This window comes from Sphaerodactylus townsendi, linkage group LG03 (assembly GCF_021028975.2).
Source record: "Sphaerodactylus townsendi isolate TG3544 linkage group LG03, MPM_Stown_v2.3, whole genome shotgun sequence".
Taxonomy (NCBI): Eukaryota; Metazoa; Chordata; class Lepidosauria; order Squamata; family Sphaerodactylidae; genus Sphaerodactylus; species Sphaerodactylus townsendi.
The window spans coordinates 100,807,159-100,827,838 of record NC_059427.1 but is presented as its reverse complement, the minus strand read 5'-3'; the positions used below and the strand labels follow the sequence as shown (position 1 = coordinate 100,827,838).

General features: G+C 40.9%; 2 protein-coding genes across 4 annotated transcripts in view; one reads left to right on the top strand and one right to left on the bottom strand.

Moving 5' to 3' along the window:
• The window catches only part of INSYN2B (inhibitory synaptic factor family member 2B), a 115,264-nt gene extending 107,640 nt beyond the window's left edge, over positions 1–7,624 (bottom strand). For 2 of the 3 annotated variants that reach the window (XM_048488173.1, XM_048488174.1), the window contains exon 1: positions 7,392–7,624. The gene's annotated coding sequence lies outside the window, so the exon portion shown is untranslated. The remainder of the gene's footprint in view (positions 1–7,391) is intronic. The other variant, XM_048488172.1, reaches the window with a different exon arrangement.
• The window catches only part of DOCK2 (dedicator of cytokinesis 2), a 341,484-nt gene that overhangs the window by 203,973 nt on the left and 116,831 nt on the right, over positions 1–20,680 (top strand). The window contains exons 14-15 of the mRNA XM_048488170.1: positions 8,923–9,021; positions 10,294–10,388. Coding sequence (XP_048344127.1) covers positions 8,923–9,021; positions 10,294–10,388 — 194 coding nt within the window. The remainder of the gene's footprint in view (positions 1–8,922; positions 9,022–10,293; positions 10,389–20,680) is intronic.

Genomic DNA, 20,680 nt, shown 5'->3' with positions numbered 1-20,680 from the left:
TCTTTGTGAAGAAAAATAAGTGTGTAGAAATGCCAAAGTCAAGTTGGATATTAGAAATACATGTAATGTAATCTTTACTTTCAATGGACATAATAAAGGAAATTGAAATTGCATGGATTTCTATTGATATCTGCCTCTGCCTCAATGTTGCTATATTGTTATGTTGCACTTTAGTATGTGTTTTTGTGAAGGATATCTCATTTGTGATAATTTTACTCCAAAGAAGAAAATGGTGAACTACCTAACATTTAGCACAGACCAGATAAGAAATGTGACTTAGAACACAGTGAGAGATGTTTCCTGTTTCTTTATTCAGTGCTTTCTCTGCCTAGCAGTTACCACTTCTGATTTGGTTGTGAAGTTTAATGAAAGTTTAACATTGACATTGAAAAATTTACAGTCAAGAAAAGGGCTATATATCTGACAAAAATGCAAATAAATAATCAGGGTGGAGGGAAATAATGAAAAACAACTTTTGGTATTAAAAGACAAAACATCTGGCAGAAACATCAGCAACTTACACTGCAGTGTCATGCAGAGTCACACCAGTTCATCAAAATCAGTGGGCTTTGGCTCGAGGACCAAACTGTTAATGTCCTATTGTGCTGCTCTTAATTCTAAAAAAACAATGATTCTGTGTTTAATATTTGTGTTACGAACAAATGCAGAATGATAAAGTTGGGGAATCTGTACAGCAATCATCAGCATGAAGAGTTCTTCTTAATGACATAATGGGAAATGCTGCATTCATAGCACTGAATTTCAGTTTAGAGGGTAGGGGAAAACCTAGTTAGATCGTGCCCTTTCTGAAATACTGTCCCATGCAAAGCAAAATAAATTTTGAAAAGAAACTGAGCTTTTATGAAAGCAAAATGACTATAATTATATAACACCATTTACTTGGATTCTTTTCAAGAAATCCACTTCTTTGTAAGTACTAGAATAGAGGAGTGGTTTTACCACTTGCAATTAATTTTGAGGTAGCCATGAAGTGTTCAGCAGCAGAAGATTCTTTCAAGACCTTTGCTTTTATGCTGAACATTGATCTGATTCTAGGCTTAATCTGACCCATCAGTTGTACAATACATGAAATGAGGGCCTATTCAGTTGAGCCTTTGATTCTGTGGTAGCTGTGATTTTAAAGTTGGCTGGACTTTTAGTGCATTACCATGAGTTGAAAGGATCACAAACATACCCCCATTGTATGCTGTACTCAGGAGGAGCTGATTTTGGGTTCTTGATCACAATGACCCAAACGTTTCCTGTATGCTAAAAGCTGATGAGTTCAGCAAATGCTGTTAAGTCAACCATGACTGGGATGAAACCTCAGCTGTCATGGTGCTTCCCAGCCACCACTAAGCCGAGCTGCTGAAAGAAAAATGGCTGGAAAGAAAGATGAAAGTCTATAGTGTCCTAATGCACAGAAGCCATCCGTGCTCCTAGAAGTGATGTCAGCATGTTTTTGGGAGCCACTGGGGAAGCTCTGACATTTGGGAGCAAATGTACAGTTTAACGATAAGAGTTTTGCTCAACTTCCAGAGAATCTTTGGCATTTCCTGGCAACATGTTGACATCATTTCTGAATGCATGGGGAGTGATGTCAGTGTGTTTCTGGCAAAGTGATTATGTAGCTGGCAATGAACCCCACCCCGTAAGTCCTGCTGGTTGCCAGGTCTCACCTGGCAACTCAGTGATCAATGTAAACACATACTGTGAAAAACTGTCTTTTTACTATATGTAGAGAACCCTGCTTAAATTTCAGCACTAGTCATAAGAGGTAGGTATTGGAAAGTGTTGTCAAGTCTCAGCCGACCTTCAGAGACCCCATAGACTTTTCAGGGCAAGAGACATTCAGAGATGATTTGGCACTGCCTACCTCTGCCTAGCGACCCTAGATTTCTTTGGTGGTCTCCCATCTGTGTACTTACCAGGTCCAATCCTACTTAGTTTCTGAGACCTGATGAGATTGGGCTAGCCTGGACCGTTCAGGTCAGGGCTGACTATTAAATGATTATGAGAAGATCATGCCAGAAAGGCATAGAATAGGTTAAATAATAGGTTAAATAATAGTTATATTCAGGTAGTAAATAGCGCAGCTGTCTTTGGCAAACATTGTTAAGGGATTTTCAAGAAACACTGTAACTTTATAACCCATAGGAATCCTTTAAAAATTGGAACACAAGCTGTTGCTACTCCTCCATTTCACATTTGTTCCAAATTACATATCTTATATTTTGCATTAACTTAATCCACCAAGTAGATTTTATCCTCTTAAAATCTTCTAAATCTCAAAATTGTCTGGAATGCAAAAAACAAACGAACAGTGGGTCAAGAACAAAGCTCACACGAGTTTTTAAATCTGAAAAGGAGCTGCCAGAGAAATGTGTAGATGGGCTATCTTTAGTCACCTATGAAAGACCGGAAGGCAGTGCTAGTGAACTACAAGACATTAGGCATGCATAGCAAACCTCAAAGCCATACTTTCAGGGCTGGGAGTTGATTATTATGGATCATTATGCTAGTAAGCTGTGGCAAATTTGAATGAGATGACTCAGGTCCAACATTTTAGAGGCATCTGATGAGCAGAATCCAAGTATTACGCAATAGCCTATTTCTAATATTTGCATGTATAGTTTGATATTTGTAGTTTTTATTTGAAATTCACTCATGGGAGTGGCACGCAGATTTGTCTTCCTAGAGCACTTGCCCCGGCAAAAGGGTGATTCCTCGGGCGTCCGGACGCCACAGCCCTCCCCAGCATTTGGATGTGGTGCTGGATGCTGCACCAGTGTCCCTGGGCCTTTGTCACTGCTGCCGGCATAGCAGGGGTGGGCCAGGAGCATGACCAGGGGTGAAATCCTCCCAGCCTTTGCTGGCATTACCCTGGCGACCTGGGCCTTGGATTTGCGCTTCCAAAAAGGCGGCGTAAATTCATTCAGCCCAATCCTCCTCACGCCACCAGAAACACTCTATGGGAGTCGCAGGGTAGCAGTGCATCAGCGCCGCAGCCTGCCGCAACCGAGTATGGATGGGGCTGAGAAATTGCTAAGGAAGGAAATTACCAATTTCACTTTCCCACACAAAATTATGGTTACCAGTGTTTAAGGGTAAGTAAATAATAAGATGGTAAGTTGTGCTTTTAGTTCCTAGGTTTCAGTTCAGATGCCTAGCATGCTTAATGACATACCATAAGAATTTAACAACCTCAAATGTTGCAATTAAGTTGCACAGAACTTTCTAAATTATGGGCTGGATCATATGAATCTATTCATGACGGAGCCTTCCTCTGGTGGAAATGATGTGTTCTCCTAGTGGAAGGCTCTTTGCACCGGAGGAAGGTTGTACCATCAATAGAATGAATTCATAGGCCTAAGGAAGCAGGATATAAATTCTTCAGGGTAAGGATATGTTTTCTGTTGATGTTGTTCTGCAAAATATTATGTACACTAATGCTAACTGCTTAAAAGTTTTCAACAAGCACAAAACTATGTGCTCAATGCTGCAATCTTTGATTAGCGGTGATACCCTAGTTCAGCAGAGCTTTTTGGATTTACGCCATTCACAAAATGTATATCCACTCTCAACATTTTGCATATGTGGGTCTACCCCCAGCATAGACACAAAATATAAGCAAACACATTCAGCAGCCCGGATTGCCTTGGGAAGTTCTCTTCTGTTTCTGTGAACCATCTGCTGTCCTTCTGGAGCTTTCCCCTTCCCCATAATTTCCTTCTTATCTTCTGTCCTCTTGATGGTCATAGTTAAGTATCCAGGGAAGGAAGTGGGGGAAAATTAGGTCTGAGCCACAAGCCCTACAACTGTACACATTTCTAGAAAAGGTCACCAAAGATGTCACAGTTTAACCAGCACTGGATCAGTGTTAGCACATAATTTATTATGTGCACGCTGTCTTGACTTTTTTCTTTTAGTGGTTTTCTTTTATTTATATGACTTTTACTTGAAGTTACTACGGCAACCTGTCACCATCTGGCGTTGTACAGTATGATGAGCTTTTTGGTTGCTAGGTGCTGAAGTTTGCCGTGTCTTTTTGTGGAGCCATTTGGTATTCTTTCTTCCCATTGTATGTCAAATACCTGAATATTAGAACATATAAATTTGGCCATTCATTGGAATAACTCACCAAGCCACATTCACTCTCTTGAGACAGATGAATTTCCACTTGCTGTATTATTTCATGTAAATCTCTAAACTATGTATTTTTCTTTCACTTACACTTCACAGTGTCATTTTTAAGGTCAGAGCATTCCTTGTTAGTATGCTGCAAATGTTTGATCCATTCTCTTATCTTAATTTAAATGCTGCTGGGAGTCTTTGAATGGTCTTTTCTGCATGAAATTTCACAAGTTTTCCCCATTTTTTGATTTTTGAAATGTTTTCCCAACATTTTTTCTCTCACTCTTTCTTAGGCACTTCTAGTTCAATTTCCCCCCCGTCATTTTGGAGCCCACTTTCAGTAAGCAAACAAAAATTATTTCTCTGCCCCACCAAATACCAGTCCCTTGTCCATGCTTGTGTTTTTGGTTCCCCTCCTACCTCTTCATCCACTGACCCTCACAATTAAAAAAAATTAGTGAAGAAATTAGGGATGTAATGCAGATCGAGCAGTCACCACCCCCTTCTCTGACCATGTACACAGCAGAGGAGGAAGGGTGTGCAGAGAAGAAACAAATCACAATCCCATTGTCATTGTCCACCTCCTCCTCCCCTTCAGCCTGTGTGTGCATGTTGGTGTGAATTGAGGAGAGAGATGACAACCATGGTGCCAAGACAAAAAGAAAAAGAAACAGACTTGCTATGGCCACTCTCTTGCTCTCTTCTACTGTATATTTTTGCTGCACAGAAGAGGAGATGGAAGAGGAACAAGCCCCTCTCCCAGCCCAGATTATTATTGTTGTTATTTTTGTTGTTGCTCTCCCTCCCTTCCAACTCTTTACTGCACTTTTTATTTTTTTTAATGATAGAATTAGCGATAAAATGCTGGAATAAGTTATCATGAAGTCATCTACCATGTATTACCTGGGCTAGTATTGCTGAGCGCTAGGAAGTAGGAGAAGTACTTGATATTTTCCAATGGGTAATGAAGTGAACATCTACTTGAACATTCAAGAGTAAATATACATATAAAGAAAAAAACCTAACTGTGACAAGTTCCATAAATACACGTGAACACATTATAGTTTATTACAGGACCACAATCTGGACAGTCCAAATACAAGGTGCTCAAATACACAGTTTCACCCTTCACACATCCACTTAGATACCTCCACACTGAAAAAAATACTACTTGAAAAAATAAGAGGAAATTGGATAAAAGCGTGGTAGTTCACTAGTGAGATCAGCAAGCATTGCCCACTTTTAATTCTTTAGCTCAAAGCAAAGCAGACTTGAAACGACAATGTGGACCAAGATTTTAGTGTTGAGAGTTTGTTGAATATGTGTTGCTGTTTTTAAACATATATTGGCTGGTGCTCTGGTTTTGGGCATCCATTTTGAGTTGAAGGTTTATCGCGACTGCGCAGTAGCACCACTAAAGCACCTTCACAAAAGAAAAGGGGGGGAGGGCATTGTCCTGCGCTGTCACTTGTGACATGACAGGTGATGTCCACTCCCACAAGGAATTTGGGGGGGACAGTACCATGCAGAACTAATAGAACTGAAGTGACAAAGGGGAAACAGGCTGAAACTCTATGGGGAGGGGTGTGGGATGATTTCTCAGAAAAGGCAAACGTTTACTGAACAAGTATCTAATTTCCTTTGACACCTATTTAATCTTGATATTGTTTGAATAGATATAGTCAAGTCAAGTAAGTGTTTATTGGCATAAGAAGATATAAGTTTTGTAGTATCTACCATGTTGGGTTTTTTTTTTTACTTCAGCTAGCAATATTCCATTTAAAAAATCCAATTTGGTTAATGGACATTATTTTGCTTAGAGTTTATAGTCTGAATCAGAAGGTGGGCATGCACTGATTAAATTTATGCATGTTATTGATTGGGTATATTATTAATAGCACAATATCTTCCACACAGACTTCGTCCTCTTCACGTTCTGTTAAGTACTCTTTCATCATTCAAGTGTTTGCTGTGATTACACTTTATTTTTACACATGTTTGACCTAGTTTCAATCATTCATATTGGTGCAGTGATTCATTAGACACATTTGAACAAGGCTAAGCACAGCAAAAAAGACATGTCAAGTTTCCACTTGAACAACTTTTATCTCCTTCGCTGCTAGTTTTATAAGTAGTTGTTTAGTGGCATAAAAACTCTCAGCCCTCAAGAAGTGTCTTAAGAAGTGCCTAAAAAAACTGCACCTCAACATTGGTTTATTGCTGTGTTTGCAGTAAGCGCCTTATGCTTCAGCCCAGGCTATAACCAATAAAAAGAAAGTGAAAAGGCAGAAATGCGGGTGGGGTTGGGGGGAGATAATATAGTGTCCCCATTATATTACCTCCCCTTAAGCAACCAATAATGCTATCTTGAACTTACTATTCTTGTACAATGTAAATTCACATCCATCCCTAATTTGCTGCCTGAATTGTGCTATTCTGAAGTATGCTTAAGATACAATCTTTGGGGGGTGGGGGCTAAGGTTTAAACGAGTCTGCCTGCTTTGACATCTGTGCTCATAGAATTGTTGGATTGGGGTACATTTTAGTATTAAAAATCCTACATAAAAAAACCAAGAGTATGCAGATTAGAAAGTTTAGTTAATGTGTAGCTTCAGAATATTTCACAGCAAACCTAGTGGTGTCTTGTTCCTCCTTTCAGCACTCATTGATCAGTGACTCAAATCAGGGAGCAAGACCATAATTTTAGCTTCCTGGCAGCAGAATGGGTTTCATGATCCAAAGCGTGTCATCTGTTAGTTCACACTGTTCCCATTTGCACTTGATAAGTCTATGCAGATATGTTGGACTGCAATGCTGGGTACAACTAGATGGATTTTAAAAGTTCACTTTAATATGCAATTGATATTTGAAAAAATAATTTTGGATCAATACAAAGAGAGCCTCTGTCCCTTAAGAGATTGTTGAAAATCATGTAGGGATGGGGAGAGGCAAGAACATTCTCTGAATTTTTTTTCAGATATTATTAAAGATACTACAATTACAAGATGTGGAATCTTTTCCCACATTTATAGCAGCAATGCTTTCAGAATTAAAATCAGGACATCTGGATCACAAAGCTATTCTCCGCAACACAATTACAGCACCCAGTTTTAGATAAGCAGTTTAGATTCTCACACATACATATGCACATTTCCCTCCCCCCCTCCAAAAGTAAACTACTATAGCAAGGGGAGGGGGAAAATAAACATTTCCTATTGGTAAAAGCATCAATAAGAAAAGCCAACACAAATCCTTACCTGAAAGATCCTGGATTACCTGCTGGAAATATTTCCTTTTAGACTCCCACAGATAGTCAAAGCTCTGAGTAGCACAAACGTTACTCCAAAAGCAGGGATAAGTAGTCGTTTATGTTGTAATTTTCACTGTTTATATGCCAGAAGTGTGCTGGGTCTGCTCACGTAGGAATAAATAAAAAAGCAGCACCAACTGAACAGAAGCTACCAAATGAAAGTGAGAAAGACCTCTAGTGGCAGCAACCTGAAGTTAAAGAAGCTTCTTTTCTTGCTTTAAGTGGTAGGCAAAATGGTTGGGAATGTTAAACTGCAGATCGTTTACAGAGATGTGTGACCTTGCTGTATTTGTTCCAGTGAACAAATCACAGGGTGAAATCTAATTTTGCAGACCAATTGTATATCTGAAATGAACTTCTGACCAGAAAACTGGGGAATCATTGGAAAGGCAAGTAAACTGATCTAATAAAGTGTAGAATCAAGCCGATGTGATTGATGGGTACCCCTTTGTTGATTTTTTGTGTGTTGTTTCTTGGCATAAAATCAGAATCACTAGCAAGCTAATTGCACAAAAAACTATTACTGGAATTCTGATACCAATGAACTTTCACTAGTACAAAAATCTCAAGCATGAAGAAACTTCAAAGTTTCCTTTTATGTCTTCTAACAATTCTGAAACACACTATTTGGAAGTAAAAAAAATCTTTGACATAGTTAAAGAAACTTGTAAATTGTACGCCTAGGATATTTCAAGGGAGGTTTTTAGGGGTTTTTTTTTTAGCTTTTCTCATCACATATGGCTTGTTTTGACATATTGGGGATAAAACTTGTGAAGTGTAAGAACTGCCAATAAAAGTTAATTCAGCAGATAATCTTTGTTCTTTAACAGCTATGGTTTTCCCCATATATTTAAAAATGACCAACAAAGATTTTTATCTTCCTTCATAGTTTCTTACCTAGTTAGTTCTAATAAAATCCGACTTCTAGATTCAGCTAGTGTTGTGCTGCCTCAATATAGCCTCAGTATAAGCTAATAGACTGTTTTAATTTTAAAAGAGTTTAAATTAGGCAAATAAGAATTTTGTCCTTCCTGTAGTTGAATTATTCTTTATGAATATTGTAGAATCTTCCAGAATACCTCTAGAGAAATATTCTTCCCTTTGGATAATTGCACTGCAAAAGTTTTCCAAGAACTTGCATCTATTTCAAGAATTTTAAAATGTTCAAGTTGACTGCATTGGATGGCATGAAGCTGTATTGGATGGCATGAAGCTGTATCAAAACACTGTCACTTTTCAGCAAGATTAGTAATTTTGAACGATGCTGATTTTTTATAAATTGCAATTTGTGCAGTATAATCAGATACACTTCTTTCTTTTGCTGCTATCAGATTCTTTGCACACACTATTTTTGCCTGTCTAACTTCTCAGCCATTCTAAGTGTAATTTGGTTCTGCTGAATATAAATGGGTACTTCCATGTCCTCTAACCATTCAGCCTGGATGCATTTGTCAATATTGTTAATTTTTCTCTTCCAGAGTCACTTTGTGGCCTGCATGACAGCAATCCTGAACCAAATGAGTGACCAACATTACTCCTCATACATTGAAACTTTTGAGACAAGCTCAGAACTAGTGGTAAGTTGTCATGGAAATGGTGCTCAGCAGAGTTTTTCTCTAACATTTTGAATTTTCTACCCTCACCTGCTTCCTCCCAAAAACTTATAAATACTAGTTGTAGATTCCACCTGGCAGCACATGAGGAAACTTGAGGAAATTAACCATAAACACTTTAGTAAATAGGATACTTAAGAATAGAGGATCGTCTTTAGAAACATAATGGTATAGGAGATACGTTGATCGAAGAAGATTATTTTCATCATGCACTTATAGAACAAATGCTGTCAAAAATTACAAAGGCATCTTGATGTGCTACAATGATATATGCACATTTGACAAGCGGATTAAAAAAATCCTGTAATGTTCTATGATAAAAACATGGAATATAACATTGGAGAGGGAGGAGTGCCTCTTGTAGATTTCTTTCTTCGTTTTTCAAGCCATCTTTAGCGTACCTACTAGATTTTGCCATATCTTAGACTTTGTAAAACCAGAATGTCTTGTTAACTAGTTTTTTATGTCACCTTAAATCCTTATGATGGAAAATGAATGTATTACCATCAGAGTGCAGGAAATCTATGGGAGGCCTGCAGACATGGGGCTTCCACATGAGGCCTGAAGACATGTCACTTAGTTAAATGTTTAAATTATTTACTCAAGTTTGAATCTCCCTCGTCTCTCCCTCCTGGGGGGGCGGAGGTTTTTATGAAACAAAATGGGGTTTGCTGGACGCCTCTTATTATTATTGCTGCCTTAATTGTTTTTAGTTTATTCTAACTGTTTTTAATGTTGTACACCGCCCAGAGCCCCTTGGGGATGGGGCGGTATAAAAGTTTAAATAAACAAACAAACAAACAAACAAATAAATAAAAATTTCCAGAATATTTTCTGATTCAATTTTTTTCCTGGAAAACCTACATTATGACTTTATTTAAATGTATGTTAGCTAACTTTCAGTTAATTAAGAGAAACTCAATTTAATTGTAGCACATTTGTATTCTCACCCTTACACTGTAGCAACCTCTATACAAACGTGAACTTCTGAGGGCACAATACTGGTACTTTTCCTTTATTACCCCAAATCGTTGCTGTTTTTTTAATGCATATGGTCTTCAAGCCATCCGGGGTTGTTATTGGCTACATTTAATTTGGACATGTAGGTGCTTTCAGCTAGTTATTCAGTGACACCAATTATTTGGGGGTGTTTTTAATTTAAAAAATGTAGTAAGGGGTGGTGTTTTCTTTTAAATACAAATAATACACATTTACCATGATATTGTTGTCTTTTAGGACTTTTTGATGGAAACATTTATAATGTTCAAAGACCTCATTGGAAAAAATGTCTACCCCTTGGACTGGATGGCCATGAGCATTGTGCAGAACAGGTAATTAGAACCCTCCAGGCCAAATGCAGATAGATAGGCATAACTGCTGGCTAACCAAAAACAAGATAAATCTGAGACAAAGTGAGGTTGAAAATGTAAGGCATGCAACAGAACACAGTACTTGCCGGGTGAGCTGCGTTCAGTTTGCAGCTTGCGTGGTGCAGTGGTTAAGAGCAGAGCAGTTGACTCTAATCTAGAGAACCGGATTCCCTGCTCCTTCACATGAGTGATGGACTGTAATCTGGTGAACCAAGTTTGTTTCCCTATTCCTACACATGAAGCCTGCTGGATAACCTAGGATCAGTCACAGTTCTCTCAGAACTCTCTCAGCCCCACCGACCCCTGTTGTCTGTTGTGGGTAGAGGAAGGAAAGGAGTTTGTAAGCTGCTTTGAGACTTCTTATGGTTGAGAAAAGTGAAGTGTTAATCCAAACCCTTCTTTTTCTTGTTGCAAGCTGAGCAAACCTAGCCCAGAGCATGAAATTTATCCTAAAATCAAAAAAGCTTACGTTAGTTTTTTTTTCCCACTTTGGAGCTGTAATTTCTTACATGAGCGTTGGCGGACTGTTGGCAGATCCGCCTGGAGACGTTAATATTCAATTGATTCCTCTTGTTTTAGCCTACTATAGAGTTAGTGTAGCTAGGAGAGTGGTTAGTATTGTTTAGATCTGTAGGGCTGTTGCTTGTACTTGTTGTATTTAGTTTAGTGGATAGTTTAATTAGTTATATAATTAGCATTGTAGATTTTTAGACTAGCTTTTAGGCATAGTATTTATGTTGTATTAGTAGCTAGGTGGGTAGATACTATTATAGCTGTGGCTTTAGCTTCTAGATTAAGCTGTAGTGGTTTAGTTGTTGGCTTGGGTATTTGTTGACTATTAAGCTGATTGTCCTAGGTTAGGATGGTAGGGGATTGTAGGGGCATCATGGCGGAAGGTTTGGGGAAGGGGATCCCAGTACTTATGGGACAGGGTAGATATGATGGTAGATGGAGGCCATATGAGAGTTGGTGGGCGAGAAGCTCACCCGCCTTCTGACCTCCGATCTATCCCGATGAATGAAGACTTTAAGGTTCAGACACTCCTTGCTTTGTCCTTGGTGTTGATCAATGCCAGGTCGATTAACAATAAGACCGTTATGCTCCGAGATTATCTCGGGCTCAGCAAATGGACCTGGCTTGTATCACCGAAACCTGGGTACGTGATGGCAAGACAGTGGCCTAGAGCGAAGTCTCGCCCCCAGGTTTCGCGTGTATTCACCAAGACCGAACACAGGGCCAGAGGGGCAGTGTTGCAATGTTCATCCAAGATTCCATCTCCTTCAGGGCTGTTCCCAGGGATCACAGGCATGGAGTGTGGTGGCCTGGAGTGGATGGCCTTGGAGAGGTGAGCTGTCTTCCTGGTGTACCGGTTGCTTAGCGCACCAGGGGACAGCCTGCCGCAGCTGCTGGAGGCTGGACACTCGGTCTCGAAAAGGTTCGCCATCACTGATCTAGTGTCATCCATGGCGATGCTAGGACTCTCCTTGATAAATTTTGGCCCCACTCACAAGGCAGGTCATGCTCTGGATTTGGTCTTTGGGTTAGGAGTTGATATGGTCGTATCCTCTGTTGATAGAGTGCTGTGGTCCGACCATTATGCCCTGAGGGTTTGGGTGGACTTGCTGCACCAACCCTTTCTAGGCAATGGGTTGATTTATGCCTGCCCATGGAGACTTATGGATCCTATTGGATTCCTGAATGCTCTGTGGGACCCTGAATCCTCTGGCACCCTCGATGAGCAGGTGGAGGACTGGAGTGCAGGACTCTCCAACACCATCAAGGTGATTGCCCTCCGGCATCCTCTGCACCCCCGCTGTAGGCTGGCTCCCTGGTACACTGTGTTGTTGCGCTCTATGAAATGGGAGCTCAGACATCTAGAGCATACAGCTTGACCGAGGTGGATCATCGCCGCTGGTATTGTTAGATCTTACCGTAGCATTTGATGTGGTCAATCATGACTTTTTGACCCACCGTCTGGCTGCTGTCAGAGTGTGAGGCATTGTCCTTCAGTGGATTGCCTTGTTTCTCTGGGAACGGAGTCAGCAAGTATGGTGTGAGGATCAGGCTTCCCAGCAGTGCTCACTTCATGGGTGCCCCGGGGTGTGTGTGTCATCCCCGCTGTTATTTAACATTCATATGCGATTGCTTGCGCAGCTGGTGTGGAGCTTTGGACTGATCTACCATCAAAATGCTGATGACACTCAGCTCATTCTATTGATGGAGGGGGGTGGCCATCGCCCATGTGGCTCTACAGCATTGTTTGGAGGCGGTTGCTGGTTGGTTGAAACAGATCACATTAAAACTCTGTCCATCAAAGAGGGATATCTTTTGGCTGGGCCACAGGGAGGGGGTTGGGGACTTTCAGCCGCCAGTGTTGGAAGGGGTCTCTTTTGCACCAAACCCTTTGGCTCGCAATCTGGGTGTCCACCTGGATTCATCTCTTTCAATGGAAACCCAGGTGGCTACATGTTTTTATATGGTATCCCTCAGTTCATGTGTCTGCACTGCTGTAGCACTGTGCTTTTATTTCATTTTTAAGTGAATTTAAGTTTTTAACATTAGGATTTGCTTCTGGTGGTTTCTGAATGTTGGTGAAGGTGCTGGTGTTCTTGCATCTTTTTTGCCTTTATGCATTTGAAGCTGGGTAAAGATGTGGCACATAGATGAATCTAGTTTCACCCGCCTGGTTTGTAGATCTGCCTTTTGGCCCTTTATTTGGCTGTCATATATTTCTAGTCTCATTAGTATGTACAGTTGAATTTTTTTTAAAAAGAAATATGATATAACAATAAAGAAAAGAAGGATTAGGTGACAAAGGGGAAAGGGTACTGCTAGCAGTGTGATCCAAAGATACGTATAATACTAGGGTGTCCTGTCTAGTCCTTGATATTCTGCTTAAAATTTTTGATATGGAATCCAAAGAACATATTTGTTGGTTATAACCAAGCAATTCTATTCTTCAGTCATAAAAAATTCTTTCTGTATGATGTCTCATCTCCTGAATATCAATACCTAACAATTGTAGAGCAGGACCATGAAAAAAAGTGGATTCAGTTTGGTAGATGCTTAATTTAGTACTCTGAATCATCTCCAGTACTTGGAACTGAAACACCACTGTAGTGAGCATAGATGCAAAACAAATGCCTGCTATACACCCACACTATATAATTCTTATGAAGTGGTGGTTTGTTCATCCATCTTTTTAAGTTCTTTCTCTGAATTGCCGAAACTTCACATAAATAAACAGTTGACCAGTTAGATGAATATGGGTCGCTCAAGTTCAAGCTTGGTATTATGTAAAACAATGAATTAAGAACTAATTTTCACCAGTTGGATCTTCAGCTATGGTTTCTGAATTAACATCCATCACCCAGTAATTGATCCTAGTAGACTTATCCTGAGTCACACTATCAATCAAATTGATTCAGTCTGCAGGCTATGTCATCCTCACATGCATATCTCTGCGTGAAGTTGAACATTCTTCCTTATTTCTTAGTGATCATTATCTATCAAATTGCTGATACAGGGTACTCATGGTCCCTATAGCAAAACCTAAACCCAACAGAGGCCTTTTCTGCATAAATTGTTTAGAATGTCTCCAGAATGTTTCCAATCCCTTCTTTACCACGATGTTTGTCTGCAGTCATCTTCTCCAAATTCACCTTTTCTTTTTGCTGATCCATTGATTCCCTGCTTCATTGTGTCATGTTATCGCTGGTATAATTGCAAGTAAAGTTACTCACATGTAAGAGAAACTGCAGGAAGAACGTCTGTTGAAACTGCAACGGAGAAAGGAGTGAGAAAAACAGTGAAAAAAATATTGCACGAAATGATGAAAACCAACGGCATGGGGGGGGGGGGAGGGGGATATGGCGAGAGACATGAGAAAATATCGAGCCAGGCTCCGAAGGTAAATTTGAGTGAGGGCATAAGGGCTTGAGAAACAGGCTGGCTTTTCGTTGGAAAATTTAAAATGTTTCAGGAATATCGCACTGCAATGGAAGCTGGCTAGGAAATGCTTCAGCCCCAAGAATTGTTGTAAAAAGGGTTTCAGAAAACACATTTCCAGGCTGGAAATAAAATGTTTCCAAAACCAAAGTGGGAAAAAACAGTTCCTTTTTCTTTAACCATTTGTCAGCACAGTAAAATGAAGTTGAATTCAAAATAAAAATATAAGCAATAAAGTTTTTTATAATTGTTAATTGGGTTTTACAAATATAAACAGTAAAATTCTGTGACAGGAGACTTTCCGTCAGAGAAACTTATTTAGATCACAGCATCTAGTTCATCTCTTCAGTATGAAACAGTATACATGAAAGCCATTTGCCGGTGGAAGGGTGAAAACAGGGGAAAGACTTGTTTCCTTAGCCCTGCTTGTGGGAGAGGGGTTGATCTATTCGTCCACTATCCCACTGGTTCACCAATAAAGAAATGGGATAGTAGACTAATAGATCAACTTGTGAAAACTCTTCTTTTGTTCTTCATAAAGAGCAAGGAGATTTTTCATTGTGAGGTCTTAATTAGAAGCATCTCCTACTTAATTGGAAGAATGTCGAGGACCAAAGGGGCAAAATAAAAATGACAGGAACTAAACTGATGGTGCTAACTAATCTTGACATTGAAATGTACTGGTCATACCCTGAAGCAACACTAACATTTATTTCAACACATTGAGTAGTCCAGAATTGCCTGTGTGTGTATATATTTATCTTTCTCCTCCCCACCCCCGACTAGATCTGTATGTAATGTAGTTAGAATGCTCGTCATAGAGATTAAGCAGCTGAAAGGAAATCTCTCAGGAGAGAATAAGCCGTGCTCATTCCTGACATGTGGCAAAACTCAAAAATAAGTACCACATACCTTGTCATTTGAAAATGGTGGGCAATGATCCTTTGAAAGTCTTAATAGCCTTCTGAACTGCCTACCTCTCTCCCTCTGCCACTTCAGTCACCAGCTCTGCTTCAGTTGTTGCTGCCATTTCATTTGTCTCATGCCACTTTCCTGGAAAGCAATGGCAGGTATGACATCTGTCTTCCCTTATTGAAGACATTGCTTCCTGTTCCTTCTATCTTCACTGTACTGGCCAACAGCAAACTGCTACCAAAACAGGGAAGTCCCCGCCTGAACTTGTCATAGTGTCATTCATCTCTCCCCTCCCCTCCACTGAGATGCAATGGGAGTATTGGCTGTGTTTCTATTTATGAATCATGTCCTAGTTGGATTTGAAATTCAGAAGATAGGAATGATTACCCCCTTGTTTCACTCTTACCCCCTCCAGACATTCTGACTGTAAACACAGAGCTATGTGTAAAAATTGCTCCTGCGCTCTCTGATGCTTGTGCCCATTTGGAGTATTTGTCTGTACAAGTTATTAATCTAAATTTAATACTTTCATGACTTAACAGTTCTTTTCATCTCAGACTTCTCACATCTCAATTGCACTGCGCAGCTAGAACATGTCAGCTTCTACATTATTAACGAATACAGTATCTTTTAATTCTACAAAGCAATGACAACACATTGATCCAGGCTTGGGTTTTGCTCCTTTGGGATGGCTTCTTATTTACATTGCATCAGTTGCTGATATAAGCAATTCACATGTCAAATTACTCCTTCTGACTGCATTGCTGCCTTACAGGCTCATAACTCTAGGTTGCAATTTGATATAGACAGTCAAAAACACTCCTATGGATAAAAAAGTTTACCTCAAAAAAGCTGCTAAGTGATGATAGAGGAAAATGAATTATTACAGAAATGTCAATCTACTTTATAACATAGCAGATATTAGATACATTTGGTACAGTTTGGTCTCTCTTCAATTATGAATTGCTGGCACTGCAAAAAACTCTGTTTTATAGAAACTTTTAAGGTTATTATCTGAAGATGTTTTACTGTCCTTTTGCACTTAGAAAATTCAATATGGAAGCCCAATTTAGAAGAAGAAGAGTTTGGATTTATATCCCCCCTTTCTCTCCTGCAGGAGACTCAAAGGGGCTTACAATCTCCTTGCCCTTCCCCCCTCACAACAAACACCCTGTGAGGTAGGTGGGGCTGAGAGAGCTCCGAGAAGCTGTGACTAGCCCAAGGTCACCCAGCTGGCTTGTGTGGAAGTGTACTGGCTAATCTGAATTCCCCAGATAAGCCTCCACAGCTCAGGCAGCAGAGCTGGGAATCAAACCTGGTTCCTTCATATTAGATACACGAGCTCTTAACCTCCTATGCCACTGCTGCCAAAAAGCAAGAATAGTCCCACAATTTTTGATTTGCATGGATACGGGAAAAAGATTACTGTTCAAGTAAAAAATTATTTCAGAGCAAATACTCAGGTATTTCCTGCAAGGCTAATTATCCAATATACATTTTATAAAATATCAGCAGATCTTTTGTTGGGTTTTAAATGCCAACAAGTATTTTTTTTTGTCTGACAGAGAGCTTTTCCTGTTTCTTTAATTAAGAGATTCCATTTATAAGTGATCTACAAACCTATATACCAAACTTTTGTGTAGTTTGTAGCAGTGCCTGTTTGCAAAAGGATAATAGCATCTCCATCTGTCCCCTATGATTTTTTGCTGTGATTTTTATGCTGAATGGCTAAATGTTGGACAGTGGTAAGCAGTTCGTGTTACGAGTTTCCTGCAGTGCACACAAATCTAAAAACAAAATGTACATTATTGACAGAGGCATGGAGAGCAGCTTATGTTGACAAATTGATACCTCTAGCCATGCATTTTAAGAGGGCATGATGAAGGCATTGGGCACAATGCAGTCTATCATCCCACCTTATCCCCTGAAAATGTGAAGGTACACTTGGTGGATGTAGCTCGAACTCACTTGGTCTGATTTTAAACATAAGGCTTTAGGACAAACCAATGAAATAATGAGAGATCACTGATTGGATTTCCAGCTTGCTTTTGTTTTTTAAATAACACCTGGAGGAGCTCGCAGATTTGCTTAGAACTATAGTATATGAGATCCATAAAGCTGAAATGCACCTCTGCAACATTACATTCTGCAGTCACTATCCTCAGATACCACTGAGGATGAAAATTTTCCACATATGTGAAGGAACAAATCGGCATGGGCATATGACAGAAGCCTCAACAAAGACCTTTTTGTTAACTACCCAAAATACACAAACCAAGCAACCTGATATACTCACAGCCCCATCCAAAGTGGGGGGATTAAAGAGCTATGGGGAACGTCGTGGCCTTTCAATAGTGCATTTGCCCTCCCTTGGGCACTTACCCTGGTGGCAGAGGCAGACATGACTGTGGTCACGCATCCTGCAGTCCTGCTGCTGCAAAATCCAAAAGTTTAAGCCACAGTGAGGCTGTGCTGGCATCCTGCTTGGATGCCAGTATGGGGGTGGGGGGACTGGGTCATTCCTGGGGTGGAGCTGAAATTAGGGTCAGTTTCATGGTGCACCAGCCCTACTGCTCATGCCACAAAAAGCCCTTTTGGAGGTGGCAGAGTGGCGCTGCATCGGCACCATAACCCGCCACCTCCAGATTTGGATGGGCCTCTTAGACATTGATACTGTCATTGTTTTGAGCATTAACATCATCAGATTATGAGTTTATGTGTCTGTGCATGCTCCACACTAATGGTATTTCTCCATGTCACAGTTTGTTCTCATTTGCTCAGCACTGAGGGTTGCCAAGAACCATATGGGTCTAGCTGTTTAGGGAACCTTCCCAATCCCCTTTTACTTAGGATTGTTACTCTGGGAGTCAGCTTCTATAAACAATAGAACCCCCTACCCCCATTTACACTTTCATCCCAGCTCCTTTGTATATTAGAAGTGTGGAGGGGGTCAGGGGTCATTAGAATGAGCCAAAGGGTTTGGGGCCACTTGTGTCTCCCCCCCCCTTTCTTCTTTCATCTCCATCAACTATCATATTCATAATTGGCAGAATTTGATCAGAATAAGTGGAGCATAGAGCGTTGTATTTACTAGTGCTTTTAGTTATTTGTGAGATACTGCTGCTCTCCCAAGGAAACAATCAGTTTACAGTCTGCTAGAGATCACTTACTATGGATGTGGAGGCTCCATGAACAATAACTTTTCCCACTTCTTACAAATTATCATCAGTATTATACCTTATAGTTCTATAATAGCATCAAGTGCTGCCATTTTGTCCCCATACACAATTACTAGGCAAAACTTGTAACTTCAGGTTAATATCACCACCATGGTCATGTGCATGGCCTCAAGCATATATCAACATGCCCATACCCACTTAAAGTACTGCTTTCTTAACTTCCATCCCTAAAATCCCTCTTCCAATTCAGATACACCAAAGTGTATGAGAAGAAACACCTTTAAAATATTCCAGGATGTGAAAAACAGCCACTTCTTTATCAGTCTGAATCAGCTCACAGATTTATAAGCTTACTATGAGACAGGCCCCAAACAGAAAATAATACAACACTACAGTTCTTAACTGAAAACCAATCTGAGGCCCCTTCTGCACATGCAAAATAATGCACTTTCAATCCACTTTCACAATTGTTTGCAAGTGGACTTTGCTATCCCGCACAGCAAAATCCAGCTGCAAAGTGGATTGAAAGTGCATTATTCTGCATGTGCAGAAGGGGCCTAAGACTTCAACAGTCATTTTAAAGCAGGGATCTGCAATCCGTGGCTCTGGAGCCGCATGTGGCTCTTTCAGCCTTATACTGAGGCTCCACGTGGCCTGGAGGTCGGAGGGTAGCGTGGGTGTGTCCCTCCAGCCTTTCAGAGCAATGCTGGAAAGAAAGGTGAGTGGAGGTGCCGAACTGGAAGTGGCTTTCCGTCCTCTCCACTCACCTCTCCTTCCAGCGCTGCTCTGGAAGGTTGGAGGGACATGCCCACACTGCCCTCCAACCCCTGGAGGTCAGAGGGTAGCATGGGCATGTCCCTCCAGAGCAGCCGCTGGTTTCCCTGCCCGGCGCTGCTACCTCCCACAGTGCAAGAGGCGGTGATACCGGGCAGGTTGCAGATGCCATCCCCCCTCTGCCCCACGGAGCAGGCGGCTTCCTGCTCTGTTGGGCAGAGGGGTTTTTCCTGCCCAGTCCCACTGCCTGCCACAGCATGAGAGGCGGGAGCACCAGGCAGGTCGCAGACACCATCCCCCCTCTGCCCCACAGAGCAGGCAGCTGCCTGCTCCATCGGGCACAAGGGTTTTTCCTGCCTGGCGCCTCCGCCACCCTGCGTTGGAAGGAAAGGTGAGTGGAGGGACTGAACCGGAGGCGGCTCTGTGTGGAGCCACTTCTCCGGCTTGGTAGATTTTCGGGGCTGTGGAAAACGGGTCCAGATGGCTTTCTGGGTGGTAAAGGTTGCCTACCCCTGTCTTAAAGTCATCCTAAACAGAGGTACCTTTGTCACTAATAAGCATTACCTCCTTCCAAAAACTAATTCTAGTAAAAGAAGGTAATGAAAAAAGAAAACAATAATGTAAAGGAACAATTTGTGTTTTCATATATACTCCATTCTAATCAGCCAGCTTGCTTGTATACATTACTGCAGCAGTCAAGTCCCTTCTGCACAAGCCAATAAACATGGGAGTAGGATGCTGAAAAAAACAATTTTTGCGGGGGTGGGGGGTGGGGGTTGGAGAGGATTCATACAGATCCTGTCCCCAAAACGAGTCTGCCCCATGTTATTTTCCCCTACCTGGGTTTTTAAAAAATTGCTAAACAAGCGAGTCTTTTACAAAATCCTGGGTTGCAGCCACTTGCATGCAAACAGCCAGGCAGGAGGCGCTTTATTTGTCTGCCTTTTCCATTTTTAAAAATTTTGCGGCTTGTATCTGCATAGCTACGCAAGTGCAGATGGTCATATTGTGGGACATCAGCATGGCTGTAGGGGTTTGTTTGTGCATGTCTGTGTAGCTACACATGGTTAGGAAGTAATTTTAAAAATAGACGTGTCTCTGTGCGATGGCGCGACAGCAACCCAAATTGTTTCCATGAGTGCCAATGGCTGGTTGCACAGATGCATGTGAACATGAAAACAGGAAAACAGGTTCCTTTATTCTGACTGCAACCTGTTATACATTTGGTGTGCAGAAGGGGCCTTAGAGAACACAGACTTTAAACTCCTTTTTTCCTCAACTCTGTCCTCTTTGTGTTTCTGTGCTGCCAATGACTGCCATTAAGGGAACTAACAGGCAAACTCCAAGAGATCCCCTTTTCTAAATGGTTTTGTGACTGTAAATCAGGGGGTCTGGATACCATCTGGCATTTCTTTATTGACTGCAAGAAATACAATA